General features: G+C 45.0%; 1 protein-coding gene across 1 annotated transcript in view; it reads right to left on the bottom strand.

Annotated features, from left to right (window-relative positions):
• Positions 1-578: 578 nt before the first annotated feature.
• The window catches only part of LOC139277050 (phosphoprotein associated with glycosphingolipid-enriched microdomains 1), a 149,835-nt gene continuing 135,777 nt past the window's right edge, over positions 579-14,636 (bottom strand). Inside the window, exon 8 of the mRNA XM_070895062.1 lies at positions 579-1,052. Within this exon, the coding sequence (XP_070751163.1) occupies positions 579-1,052 (474 nt within the window). The remainder of the gene's footprint in view (positions 1,053-14,636) is intronic.

Below are 14,636 nucleotides of genomic sequence, written 5' to 3'. Positions count from 1 at the left end.
GGGGCAGCACGGGCCAGCCACACTGCGATATGTGTGTGCACTAGGTCCGTGCAGCAGAGCTGGTCTCCAGTCGTCCTGGTTAATCCTTGCCACTGGACCAAGACCTAGCTCTGTCAAGCCTGTGTGATGGCTGGTGTGCAATGCTCACCACACGTAAAAAAAATCCACGCACAGGCTCTTCCACCCTTCAACATGTAGTTCAGGATCTGGAATATTAGGTCCTTCATTGAAACACCTGTGAACTCATCCCTTTTTGGCGTGGAAGCAAGTCATCCTCGCTTCGAGGAACTGCCTATGATGATGATGATGATTTTAAGTGTTCATCCGCTAATATTGGCAACATTAATTTGAAGACTATTTTCTGTTCTGTATTCCAGTCATTGAATTAAAAAAATAAATAACATCACATAAGGCGACAGTGATGTTTTCTCTAAAATTGTTATCAAATTACATCACAGAAGTTATATAATTTAGATTTTTTTTTTAAACAAAGAATCTCAATTTGATCAATAAAAGTACCAGTCGGTTTAAATGCAAATTACAAATGGACCTTTTTCTCCATCCTTGCAAAAACTTAACTAGAGTCCTGTTACATAGACCTCTTTGCCATTGTCTGCTGTTAGCACTCGTGTACGTGTACGGCTCTGCTGCAGTTCACTGATACTTTCATAATAGTTTTCCATCTGCCTCTCGTGAGTAGCCTTTTGTGCTTTGCTATTCCTAATAGCAAAAACAGTTTTCTTCCATTTTACATTAATTGCTTCGTAGCCCGGTTCGGTTTCTTCTTCTTCTTCCTCATTCTGATGTTTCATTCCCCAGGTCCTTTCATTAACTGAGGCATACCCAGGTTCCTCCCCTAGTATCCGACTGCCTGAGTGCCAGCGTGGACTCTTGATAGACTCGTACTCTGATTCTTCTTCATTCAGATTCCCTGTTGACCAGGAGTGGTAATTTAGATTGGCTTCTTTTTGGAGTCCTGTATTTAAAGACAATGGTACAGGTACTTCCTTTCTGGGAGCTTTTTTTGCCACCTTGGAGTACATTCCTGCAATCTGTCAGAGAAAATGATTATTAAGTAGAGAAGTGAATAGCATAGATTTCGTTAAAGGTAATAACCAAAAATTAAAATAGGTAGACTATGAAGTTCATATTTCAAAAGGTCTCGTACCACTGGAGCTGACTGAAGTTCCACTCTGTTATTTGCCCTGCTGTTGGGCTCTTTGATTAATGATCAACAATCACTTAATGTGTCCATATGAAATTCCACTGTCTATTATTTTAATGTAGATGATTAACAATGTTGAATGTAAGGGGTTAACACCTCAATTAAAATAACAGAAAAGCAATTTCTTATAATTGTGTTCACTTGGCCCAATTTCGAAACAATCATCCCTATTCTTCCTATTATATGGCATAGTGAATGACTACTACATAATATTTAGATTTAAGTTACAGTGATGCAGGAAGATATTTATAAGTGAACAGCATAAACTGGAAGAACCAAGGAAGTAACATTTGTAGTTTTGATCTGTAAATTTGATGCTGCATTCTAAAATGCTTCTTCATTCCGATATGTACATGATTTTCTTGTGTGCTTGAATAGTTATTCCATTCCTTCCTATTGAGTATGATTGGTTAAAGAATTTACAATATGATATAACATTTCTTTCAAATATCGTATTGAAATTGGTAATGGACAGATAATGACTGCTTATTTGGCTGAATTCATTGCTCCCATTCAATTAGACAACCGTATGTTGGACTGCTAACCCTATGATTACATCTTATAATTCTGTTTTGGAAGATGAATTATTGTCACAACAGATGATACCTCAGTATACTCCATTTCACTCCAAGAACTATTCAGCTTTTTGTTTATATCCATGCTTATTCTTGCCTCCTTTTCACACAAAACAGTCACATACTAACTATTACAGGACCTGGATTTCAGAAAGGTGTTATAGGTGACCTCACATACCTATGTACATTATGGTTATTGATATGAGGTTGACTATTTTTCCAGAATTGCATCCTTGAGTAAATTTATTATGGGATGTTCACATTTCCACTGCATAATATTCCTTTGCCCCTTTAGTGGTGCTGTCTTGTCACTGCATGAACTAAAAGAATATCAGTAGCAATGATCAGTGGACTCTGGTGAACCTCACCTTCAAGGTCTAGCATCATTTACTCCTTTGAGTTTGGTGGGCTGTTCCTATTCAATGATCTACACATTCAATTTGGGCAGTATTCTAATAGCATGATCTCTGTATATTCAGCTTGAGAGTTCATGTTTCTAATACCCCAACTTCAAGCTGTTGATCAGATTACCAATTATGATACAGATCTTCATAGACCGTGTCACATCCTTAATCACAACATCACCACTGAGTCTTAGATTCCTCATATAATGTCCCTTTAACCTGCCCATGCAGCTAACTACCTGGTGGAGTTTATTTGTGAATTGTATGACTCCGATGTAGTCTGTGCTCCTCTGCTGTGATGAAAGATACTAGACGATAGTTGCTGTACCCATGATTTGGCTCAAAATGTTTCCATACTTTACATTTGAAATCTTGCCTTTTAATACAACTATGAAGATTCAAATTCAGTTTATTTTTTAAATATCCACTCCACTCCACACATAATTCTGCTAGAATTTGGCTTCTTAAAGGCTTAATAGACCAAAAATGCAAAATTTTACTATTTGCTAATTTCCGTCAACACATTTTAGGATTGGAACAAAATCTTACCTAATACCCTGTATTTCAGGATGTCAAAGAAAAGATGGGAGGAGGACCATGTGAAATTTATCTTGGTTCTTCAGGGGAATAAAATAATAATTGCCCCAAACAATGGACTGGATTTTAAGGAAGAGAGCAGGTTGGGGGTTGGAGGGGGTTCCAAGGCAGTTGTGAACCCAGGAGACTGACAATAACAGCAGGGCCTGATTTGCATGCAAGACTTCGGTTTCCCACCTGCAGCCAGCCAGACTATGGGAAGTAGGCCGCACAGAGGATGGAGGGATAGAGGGTCAGGATGGGCGGTTAAAATGATCCAGGGCGGGGCGGGTGTGGTCTGCCAGGGATCGGGTCAGGCCATTAAAAGGACTGGGGGCTGGAGGGTGGTTGGCCAGGGATCGAACACCGGCCAGGCCATTAAAAGGATCGGGAGGGTGGGGGGGCGGTGTTGAGGTGTGGGGTTCAGACAGACGATTGTGAGGGGGGAGGTGGGGTATGAAAGAGAGGATCGGGGTCAGATGATAGGGGTGGTGAAGGGAAGATCGTGGCCGGCATCAGCTTCATCAGTTTATCAGTGGGGGGGTTGGGGGGCAGCCTGGGGTGGGGGGGGGGGTGATCGGAGGCCTCGTGAGGAGGGCTCCGATTGCAGAGGGGGGTTAGGTAGAGACCTTGGATCCAGCAGTCTCTGCCTTGCTGTAACTGCCAGGTTTTACAAATTGTGTAATACCTGTCCACATGGTTACAAAAGAGGCTCCAGCCTCATTATAATATTTAAATTGACGAACCACCTCCTGGGAGCGGGTTGGTCGCTCGCCCATGTCCCGCCTCCGTTAAAATCTGAAGTGGATGGGTTGGAGGTGGATTCAGGTCGGGAATCCGATTGTTCACAATTTTACTGCCCCATATCCCCAACCTACCTATTATTTTAGGTTAAAATTCCCCCAAATGTGTTGAAAGTAAACTAAAATGACGCATAAGGAAAGTATTAATTTATTGTGGTTAGGTTTGCTGTCTCGGTTGTCCGGCATTAGATACTGAGGGGGAGAAATTCCTCAGCGCCCCGACTGGGGCCGGTAACCGACTCAGGGCAGGACTTCCTGAGCCTGGTGCATAAGTCCCGCCCTGGCTACAAAATTGTGGTTTAACGCCCCTGACAGGAAGCGGATGCAATCTTGCGCGCTCCACTTCCTGTAGGGGCGGGTTCTGGGGTGCTAGTGGGGAGAGTTGGTCAGCGTTACCCGGCTGCTTCGCATGGCGCTGAGACGTTTCAACGCCTCTCCCTTTCGGTTAAAGAGGAGGGCCGCTGCGCACTCTGCCTGGCCTCTGATGTCCTCCACTGGACCACCAAGGTGGCGTGGTGCCGAGGCCGCAGCTCGCACCCAAAACAGAATGCCATGCGGCACGATGGTGACCCGGACCACGCAAGTGAGGCAGAAGTTGGGCCGACTGCCAAGTCAGGAAAATCGGCAAGATGGCGGCGTGGGGCGCTCCCCACCTCCCCTTTAACAACCGCTCCGCGAGCGGATGTTGGCCCGGTTTGCGACCTGGGAGGTTGGTGCTGACACTGATTGCAGGGCAATAACCGCTGCAGGGCGGAAAGGGGGCGTCGCACATGGCGATGACGTCATCGGTGGTTGTGTGGCAGCGATTCCGCCAACTCCCATGCAATGTTGCGGGAGTCGGTAGTGCCCTCCCCTCGTCTTGAGAAAACTGTTTTGCGCCTCGTTAGCGCCTCCGGGGGAAACAAGAAATTTCAACCCCTGTATTTCTTGCCCTTATTGTGAGAAACTCTTGGAAATTTACTTTACTGAGTCATTAACTAAATCACACACCACAAATAAAATGGCATCTTACTAATGATGTCTACTTTCTCAATAGCTGTGTCCTCAAGTGGTAAATCATATACTATCTCCTCTTTCATTTCTGCTCTGATTACAATACAATAATGGGATTGTTTGTCTTTTTCTGCCTATGTGAGTGGGAGGGCTGAAATGGGCAACATATAGGGTAAGATTGACCTGGTTTCTTTCCTGCTGTGTCAAGATAACACCACACAATATAGATAAAGAAAAGTCATGACCCAGTGACAAAACATCTTTTAGATTTTTGACAAATTTGTATGAATGTGATGCAACTTAAACCATGATACTCAAACACGATCAATACTCCATGAACTAGACAGCGGCATTTAAGTATAAGACCCCGCTGAAACTTTGGTCTGAATTTCTATTTTCCAAAACTGCTAAGAACATAAGAATTAGGAGTAGGAGTAGGCCATACGGCTCATCAAGCCTACTCCACCGTTCAATAATGTCAAGGCTGATCTTTGACCTCAACTCCACTATCCCACCCTATTCCCATATCCCTTGATTTCCTTAATGTCCAAAAGTCTATCGATCTCAGCCTTAAATGTACTCAATGACTGAGCATTCACAGCTCTCTGGAGTACAGAATCACAAAGACTCACAACCCTCTGAGTGAAGAAATTTCTCCTCATCTCAGTCCTAAATGGCCGAGCCTTTATCCTGAAACTAATGGGCCGCAATTTCCCCTTTAGGCACGACAAGGGTGCGCTGAAGGGTTTTCGCCCGGGCACTGCGCACAGAGCACTCTCCCCGGAATTGCCCCTGGGGGTTAGCGGCCGAATAGGGGTTTGCACTGCACCCTGGCGATGACATCCATGCCGTGCTCACCAACCCCTTCTCAACCCGCGCCGACCCCTTTGTGACTCGTGGGGGAAATTGCCCTGTGGGAACGAGGTCTGCGCGGGGCGATGCCACCAACAGCTTCTCGCAGTGGTGGCTGTTGCACCCCGGCTGCCTTTAAAGGGGAGGTGCCGTGGCGGCGGCCGCCATCTTGGGCGGCACTGAAGGTGCTGCTCAGATCGCAACGGTCCTCCCCTTTAAGAGAAGGGGAGGGATGTTGCGATGCGGCGCCAAGACGCAGCACATGAGTGATGCGCTGACGTCAGCACCAACGCGCTGATGTCATCAGCCCCGCACTGATGTGAGTAGCATGTCGCTGAGCATCGTGCGCCACGAGCAATGGGCGAGTGCCCCGGGAGCACCGATACAAGGCACGGTTACCGTCCCCGCCATTTTATTCTGCAAAAGAGGGCAAATCCGCACCAGCTCCAGCATTTCCATCGCCGGCACAACTTGACCCACTAATTTGAATTATGCGCTGCAAATCCAGCACGGGGCAATTTCGGCCCCTATGACTCCAAGTTCTAGCCACTCCAGCCAGGGGAAACATCCTCCCAGCATCTACCCTGTCAAGTCCTGAAAGAATGTTATGTTTCAATGAGAGCACCTTTCATTCTTCTGAACCTCCAGAGAGTATAGGCCCAACCTACTGAATCTCTCCTCACTGGACAACTCTCTTATTCCAGGAATCAATCTAGTGAATCTTTGTTACATTCCCTTTAAGGCAATAAATCCTTCCTTAGGTAAGGAGACCAAAACTGTACACAGTACTTCAGATTTGGTCTCACCAAAGCCCTATATATCTGCAGAAACACTTCATTACTCCAATCCCCTTGCAATAGAGGCTAACGTACCATTTGCCTTCCTGATTGTTTGCTTTACCTGCATGTTAATTTTCCATGATTCATGTACAAGGCCACCTAAATCCCTTTTCATATGATCAGGGGGATTTGCGTGTCCTTGGGTAAAGAGGTGAAAACATATGGAATTGTTCACATGCGTTACATACAGGTGCGGATGCTGCTTTCTAGGGAGCTTGAACCTGATGCCTTAAAGGTAATGAATGAATGCCTTTCGGATTTATCATGTGGCCAGATCCATGACACCATTGTTGATGTAATCCTGCATATCAATATCTATGGCTTACACGTTAATAAATGCTTAACTGTTAGAAAAACATAGCTGTCATGTTGAATGTTTCTTATTCTATTATTGCATACTGATATATAACGAGAAGTCACAAATTTAAGATTCCATAAAAATAATTAAATGGAAGGTTCAAATTAATTCTTGGCAGTTATAATGTGGAATTCTGTACATAAATTGTTATTGAAGTAGACTCCATAAATTCCTTAAAAAATAAATTAGATAGCTGCTTGAAAAAGAGGAATACTAAAAGGTATGGGGACTGAGCAAGATGTAAGGTCATCTGCAGACTTATATAACCTTATCGTAACATTCTACAATATTTAATTTTATACATTTTAAAGCTGCGTTTATCTTTTCATTATTTGGTTATTAGAATGTGTTAACTTAATCTAATCATTTTTTTAAAATGAGCAAAATTGTAGTTTGGAGCAGTGGTTTTTAAATGTTCTATGTAGTGGATCTCCTGCAAATTCTGACACATTCCCTGTCCTAACCATCAGTTAACATGATGTCAACTATCGAAAGGAAAACATAGCATCATTGCAGAAAGTGTTGTTTTAAATTACAGGTACAACGTCCGAAATCTGGAATCCTCGGGACAGAGTCTGTGCAGGATATTGGGTTTTTCGGATTTCAGACATGAAAATCAATAGTTTGAAATTTGGAATCCTCGACCGAATCCGTGCCGGGTTTCGGGCTTTGACGGATTTTGGACCTCGCCGCTCGCCGATTCCTGCCAATCCTCCGCTGCTCGCTGATTCATATACGTACTCCACTCCTCGGCGATTCCCGCTGTCCGGTTTTTGGAGAATAATTCCAGATTCTGGATGACTCCATCTTGGCCGCCTCAAAATGTCTGGTTTTCGGAGAATAATTCCGGATTCTGGATGACTCCATCCCCAATGCGCAAAATATACGGTTTTCAGACAATTCCGGTTTTCGGTGTTCCCAATTCCAGACTTTGTACCTGTAGTATATAGCCACAAAAATAACAGGCCAGAATTTGTGGTCTGGATGGCGGCGAAATGACAGGGTTTTCCGTCATTCCGCCTCTGAAACTGACCGCTACTTCGGGAGTACATAAGAAATAGGAGCAGGAGTAGACCATTGGTCCCTCGAGCCTGCTCCACCATTCAACAAGATCATGGATGATCTGATCTTGGGCTCAGTTCCACTTCTCCGCCTGCTCCCCATAACCCTTCACTCCCTTATTGCTCAAAAATCTGTCTATCTCCACCTTAAATATATTCAATGACCCAGCCTCGATAGCTCTCTGGGGCAGAGAATTCCACAAATTTATGACCCACTGAGAGAAGAAATTCCTCCTCATCTCAGTTCTAAATGGGTGACCCTTTATTTTTAAACTATGCACCCTACTTCTAGATTCCTCCACAAGTGGAAACATCCCCTCTGCATCTACCTTGTCGAATTCCTTCAGTATCTTATATGTTTCAATAAGATCAGCTCTCATTCTTCTAAACTCCAATGAGTATAGGCACAACCTGCTCAACCTATCTTCCTAAGTCAACTCCTTCATCTCAGGAATCAACCTAGTGAACCTTCTCTGAATTGCCTCCAATGCAAGTATATCCCTCCTTCAATGCTGGGGATGTTAGCCTGGACGAGAACGCTGATGTTGGTGCGCATGTCCTCCCAGGGTATATGTAGGATCTTGCGGAGACATCGTTGGTGATATTTCTCCAGCAACTTGAGGTGTCTGCTATACATGGTCCATGTCTCTGAGCCTTACAGGAGGGCAGGTATTACTAAAGCCCTGTAGACCATGAGCTTGGTGGCAGTTTTGAGGGCCTAGTCTTCAAACACTCTTTTCCTCAGGCGATCGAAGGCTGCACTGGCGCACTGGAGGGGGAGTTGGATCTCGTCGTCGATGCCTGCTCTTGTTGATAGGAGGCTCCCGAGATATGGGAAGTTGTCTATGGTGTCCAGGACCGCGCCATGGATCTTGATGACTGCAACAACATTAGCGCCATCGTCCAGGCTAATATCCTCAGCATTGAAGCACTGACCACACTTGATCAGCTCCGCTGGGCAGGCCACATAGTTCGCATGCCAGACACGAGACTCCCAAAGCAAGTGCTCTACTCGGAGCTCCTTCACAGCAAATGAGCCAAAGGTGGACAGCGGAAACGCTAAAAGGGCACCCTCAAAGCCTCCCTGATAAAGTGAGACATCCCCACTGACACCTGGGAGTCCCTAGCCCAAGACCGCCCTAAGTGGAGGAAGTGCATCCGAGAAGGCGCTGAGCACGCCGAGAGCATGCAGAAATCAAGCGCAGGCAGCGGAAAGAGCGTGCGGCAAACCTGTCCCACCCACCCCTTCCCTCAACGACTATCTGTCCCACCTGTGACAGAGTCTGTGGCTCTCGTGTTGGACTGTTCAGCGACCAAATAACTCACTTCACGAGTGGAAGCAAGTCTTCCTCGATTCCGAGGGACTGCCTATGATCCCTCCTTAAATGAGGAGACCAAAACTGTATGCAGTACTCTAGATGTGGTCTCACCAATACCCTGTACATTTATAGCAGGATTTCCCTGCTTTTATACTCTATCCCCCTTGCAATAAAAGCCAACACTCCATTTGCCTTCCTGATTACTTGCTCTACCTGCATAATAACTTGTTGTGTTTCATGCACAAGGACCCTAGGTCTCTCTGTACTGCAGCATTTTGTAATCGCTCTATATTTAAATAATAATTTGCTTTTATATTTTTCCTACCAAAGTGGATAACCTCACACTTTCCCACATTATACTCCATCTGCCAAATGTTTGCCTACTTACTTAACCTGCCTATATCCCTTTGCATATTCTTTATGTCCTTTTCACAACTTGCTTTCCCACCCATCTTTGTATTATCAGCAAACTTGGCTACATTATACTCGGTCCCTTCATCCAAGTCATTAATATAGATTGTAAATAGCTGAGGCCCCAACACCAATCCCTGTGGCAACCCAGTGGTTACCGTTTGCCAACTGAAAAATTACCTATTTTTCCCGACTCTCTGTTTTCTGTTAGTTAGCCAATCCTCTATCCATGCTAATATATTACCCCCAACCCCGTGAGCTCTTAGCTTGTGCAGTAACCTTTTATGTGGCACCTTATCGAATGCCTTCCGGAAATCCAAATACACCACATCCATTGGTTCCCCCTTATCCACCCTGCTCGTTACATTCTTAACGAACTCTAGCAAATTTGTCAAACATGATTTCCCTTTCATAAAACCATGCTGACTCTGCTTGACCTAATTATGCTTTTTCAAATGTCCTGCTACTGCTTCTTAATAATAGACTTCAGCATTTTCCCAATAACAGATGTTAGGCTAACTGGTCTATAGTTTCCTGCTTTCTGTCTCCCTCCCTTTATTAAATAGGGGCGTTACATTTGCGGTTTTCCAATCCGCTGGGACCTCTCCAGAATCCAGGGAATTTTGGTAGATTACAACCAATGCATCCACTATCACTGCAGCCATTTCTTTCAAGACTCTAGGATGTAGGCCATGAAATGCAGGGGACTTGTCCACCTTTAGTCTCATTATTTTATCGAGTGCTTTTTCTTCAGTGATAGTGATTGTTTTAAGTTACTGCCTCCCTGTAGCCCCTTAATAATCTATTATTGGGCTATTTTAGTGTCTTCTACCGTGAAGACCGTTACAAAATATTTGTTCAAAGTTTCTGCGGTTTCTCTTTTGCCCATTATTAATTCCCCAGTCTCATCCTCTAAGGGACCCATGTTTACTTTAGCTACTCTCTTCCTTTTTATATATCTGTAGAAGCTCTTACTATCTGTTTTTATATTTCTTGCTCGTTTACTCTCATAATCCATCTTCTCTCTTTATAATTTTTTTAGTTGTCCTTTGCTGTTTTTTTTAAATTTCCCAATCCTCTGGTCTCCCACTAATCTTGGCAACATCGTATGCCATTGTTTTAAATTTGATACCATCCTTTACTTCCTTAGTTAGCCACGGATGGTTCTCCCTCCTTTTCAAGTCTTTCCTCTTACTGGGATATATTTTTGTTGAGAGTTATGAAATATCTCCTTAAAAGTCTGCCACAGCTTATTAACCGTCTTACTCTTGAATTTATTTTCACAGTCCACTTTAGCCAACTCTGTCTTCATACCTTTGTAGTCTCCTTTATTTAAGAGTAATCATGAAGTTGCGGTCTGTTATTCCCTGCCCCTCCACAGACTGCGCTATGCCTCCCCCCGGACCACCCACCCATCCCACAGAGCCGCAATCAGTGAAATCACTCAAATCAGGGAAACTGACGAAAACTTCGGCTCTTCTGCAATAATTATGCTGTTAAATTCCCCACTAAAAGTTAAACCCAAAGGGATTAGGTGTAACTGGGGTTATATCAGAGTATTGACTGCTAAACAAAGGTTATGGTCCTGAAAAACGAATTTTAACTTTGCGCAGCATCACATTTATTCATTTTAATAAAAATTAAAATTTTTAAGACACTTAAAAAAAAAGTTTTCTTTTTAAGTTTGTTAATCTTTATTTCAGGTTTGCCTTTTACCCATGTGAGAGTCCCAATCTTTGTTTTGTTTTCTCTGACATTTTTAAAAAGTTCGAATTTTAAGAGCTTACTCACTTCCTTGTTTGTGGTCTGTGAGAATTCTACAATTTGATTGGCTGCTTAGACAGCTTGTTGATGTGACAGCAGCTCGCGCTAGGGAATTCCCACTTTATATTCTGTTGATTTGATCTATGCATAGTTTGGCCCCAACTACTCCACAAAAATAAGTAGCAAGTTCCCCCATTCTATTTTTTGAAATTGGCGCCATGCAGCCTGTCCTGTAGCTTTGGGGGGTGGAGCCTAATTTCTGCGCCAGAAAAAATGATACCCCCCATTCTGCATGTGCGTGAAAAAAAAGGGACATTTTTGATGTGATTGCTATGGGCACACATGCCCAGTACAGCTTCTGGTCTGCATTCAGCCATTTCTAAAGTGCCAATTGTATATGAGAACTTTAATTCTCATTGGAAAAACCGGAGCTGCAATTCAACATGCAACGCGGCCTCAAGGACCAATAATTTCTTACAGGATGAAGTGGAGGCACTAGTTACTGTAACTGAGGCCAGATGCTACAAGCTGGACACCAGCAGAGGTCACATTAAAGTTTCACCAAAAGAAATGAAGAAACGCTGGAACCAACTTGTAGAAGATTACTGTGCAATGGTGACCACCCGAGGTCCAGAGGCCAGTGCAAAAAGAAGTGGCAGGACCTTGATCAAGTAGTTAGTGAAAGTAATATTTGAATTAATTCAATGGAATTGCAATTGTAAATGTGACCAGCTGTATATGTCCCACCAGCAGAAAGGCACGCTCTCTAAAAAGTTATATTTTCATCTTTGCAGAGGAATGTGGTACACAACAAACGGGAAAGAACTCGAACAGGAGGAGGCCTGGCAAATCTGCATTCACTGACACCTTTGGGAGAGGGTCGCTGCTTTGATGGGTCCTGCCTGGAGAAAAGTAACCACCACTGCACAAGCTGTCCCCACATTCGAGGGAGAGGGTAAGTCCTGCAAATTCCACAGTCTGGCTACCAAATGTTAAGTACTGCGTGGGCTAGCCATGCTTCAGTTCATGGGGATGTCTGTGTCAGTTACGCTTCGGTTGATGCAATGTGCTATCATTCATCGTGGTCCTTCAAATCAGCCTGCTGCCTGCGCTGTGTGAGTCTACTCATGCCACCCACCCTGCCCCCTCCTCTGCTGCTAACCATTTGTCTGTTCTTTTGCAGAACTTGACACCAACCCTGACGATGCAGAAGAAGATTCAGACGCGGACGAGCCTGAAGAGGAGAACATCTTCCAATCCCACCTTCCAGACCAAGAGCATGGGGGTGAGGGGTAGGGGTAGGGCGAGGGGGAGGTGATGGATGAAGCCCCCGCTGTTATACTTACTTTGGAGGAGGTGCAGGTACCGCCCATTGAGGTGCCAGCCCTTTTCCTGAGTGGTACGAGTGTTGCCGGGACATTACATGGTTTCCCACAATCCGAGGCTGGAGATTCCAGTGGGGTACAGCGAGGCACACCCAGGGCCCCACCTTCCGAGGCTGCGGGTCCCAGTGGGATGCAGCGAGCCACACCCAGGATGAGGAGGGGAAGGAGACCTCGACAGCGCTCTCCTGAGGTGCAGGATCTAACAGATATGGTTCAGATGATGGCAATGAGTGCGGAGAGCATTGACCTTACGCGATCACTCCAGTGAGGTGGGTGATGAGGTATCAGGACTGTCGGGAGAAGTAAAAACATGTCATGACAAATGGGACCACTGTCTGGGAACATGAGGGAGGGAATGTCATAGTTAACTACTGCAATAAGGGAACACGCACAGACCCCGCGCCCATTGACAGAATCAACTGCCACTCCCACTCCAATCCCCAGACCAGGCTCTAAAGAGTCCCAAGCTGGGCCTTGAACATGACTGCCTGTCACCCCCTCACCTCCCTCCCCCCGGCCTCCCCATCAAGCAGTGTGCATTACCCAAAATGTTCGAAAGAACAAGCTTGGTACCAACCCGAGAAACGCTGTGCCACCTCCTGCGGGCAGGGGTGGAGTCAACAAGACCAAGCGCAGCGGGCGGTCTTAGAATAAGGTGGAGGAGAGATGGGTGCAGCCTTTCTTTGCTGCTGTTGTTGTTGTTGTTATTATTATTGTTATTGTAACTGTTCTCAACTTCAAAGTTTTTTGGAAGTTAATTAAATTTACAAGTTTAAAAGTTTGTAAGTGATGTTAAAGTTTGTAAGTGATCTTAACTGAAAACTTTATAGTTTGATACAAGAATATTTTTATTAAAGTTCAGTACAAACAAAAGTTTGTTAAACTTCTGAATAAAATATATTTTAAATTATACATTCATCATTTCCATTATTTGTTCCATTAACACAACACAACATTACAGAACAGGTCCAAACACTTGGAATAGTTGCCGCTGAGGCTTCAGGCAACAAAGTGTTCACGGATGAGCTGCTGGCGCAAGGCTCGAGCAATCGTTAAAGGGGCACGATGGCCCGCCCTCCTCCGCCATCGTGCACCAGGTTCAGCTAGTTGCATGGCTTCCTCGCCCTCCTCCTCATCATCTGCATCTTCTTCCTCTTCATCAGTCACTCTCATCTCAGGTGGGTCTTCTCCTACCAGCTGCTGCTGCCTCATGATAGCTAAGTTGTGCAGCATGCAGCACACAACAGTGAACTTACTGACAATCTCAGGGGAGTATTGCAAGTAGCCTCCGGAATGGTCCAGGCATCGGAAACGCAGTTTCAAGATGCCAATGGTCCTCTCTATGATGCTACGCGTCATAATGTGCGACATGTTGTATTCCCGGTCAGATTCCGTCTGGGTTACACGTAGGGGGGTCATGAGCCAGGTGGCGAGGCCATACCCTTTGCCTCCCAGTAGCCAGCTCTGCCCTTCTGGCTGCTGCTGAAACATAGCAGAAAAAGCGCTCTCGCGTAGGATGAAAGCATCATGGGTGCTCCCAGGGTATCTCGCATCAATTGACATGATGCGCTACATATCATCACACACGAGTTGCACATTAAGAAGTGGAAGCCTTTTCTGTTCCTGTACATCTCGGAATCCTCCAAAGGTGCTAGCAAGGCGATGTGGGTACAATCAATGCAGTCCTGTACCTTTGGGAAGCCAGCAATCCCGGAGAAGCCCACAGCCCTTTCACGCATTGCCTGGGCAGTCATGGGGAACTTTATGTAGTCACCTGCCGAATGCAGACATGTGTTGCATGTTGAGAGATGGCACACACATCCCCTGGAACGATCCAAATGCAAAGAATGAAAGTGCAGCTTTAACCTTCACTTCAACTGACAAAGCAGTCCTGACGCTTCTAGGTTGCACGTCTGTTTTTCCTAACTCACAGATGTCAGTTACAAATTCTTTGCGGAAACGCAGCCTTCTGGCACAGTCTGCATTACTCAGGTGCAGGTATGAACGCCTGTCTCGTTATACCCGACGTGGTTAAGGTCTCCTGCCCATCATCCTACGCGTTCTGAGGTTC

This window comes from Pristiophorus japonicus, chromosome 12 (assembly GCF_044704955.1).
Source record: "Pristiophorus japonicus isolate sPriJap1 chromosome 12, sPriJap1.hap1, whole genome shotgun sequence".
Lineage (NCBI taxonomy): Eukaryota > Metazoa > Chordata > Chondrichthyes > Pristiophoridae > Pristiophorus > Pristiophorus japonicus.
Note: the sequence above shows the minus strand (reverse complement) of the source record. Positions and strands in the feature narration are given on the sequence as shown.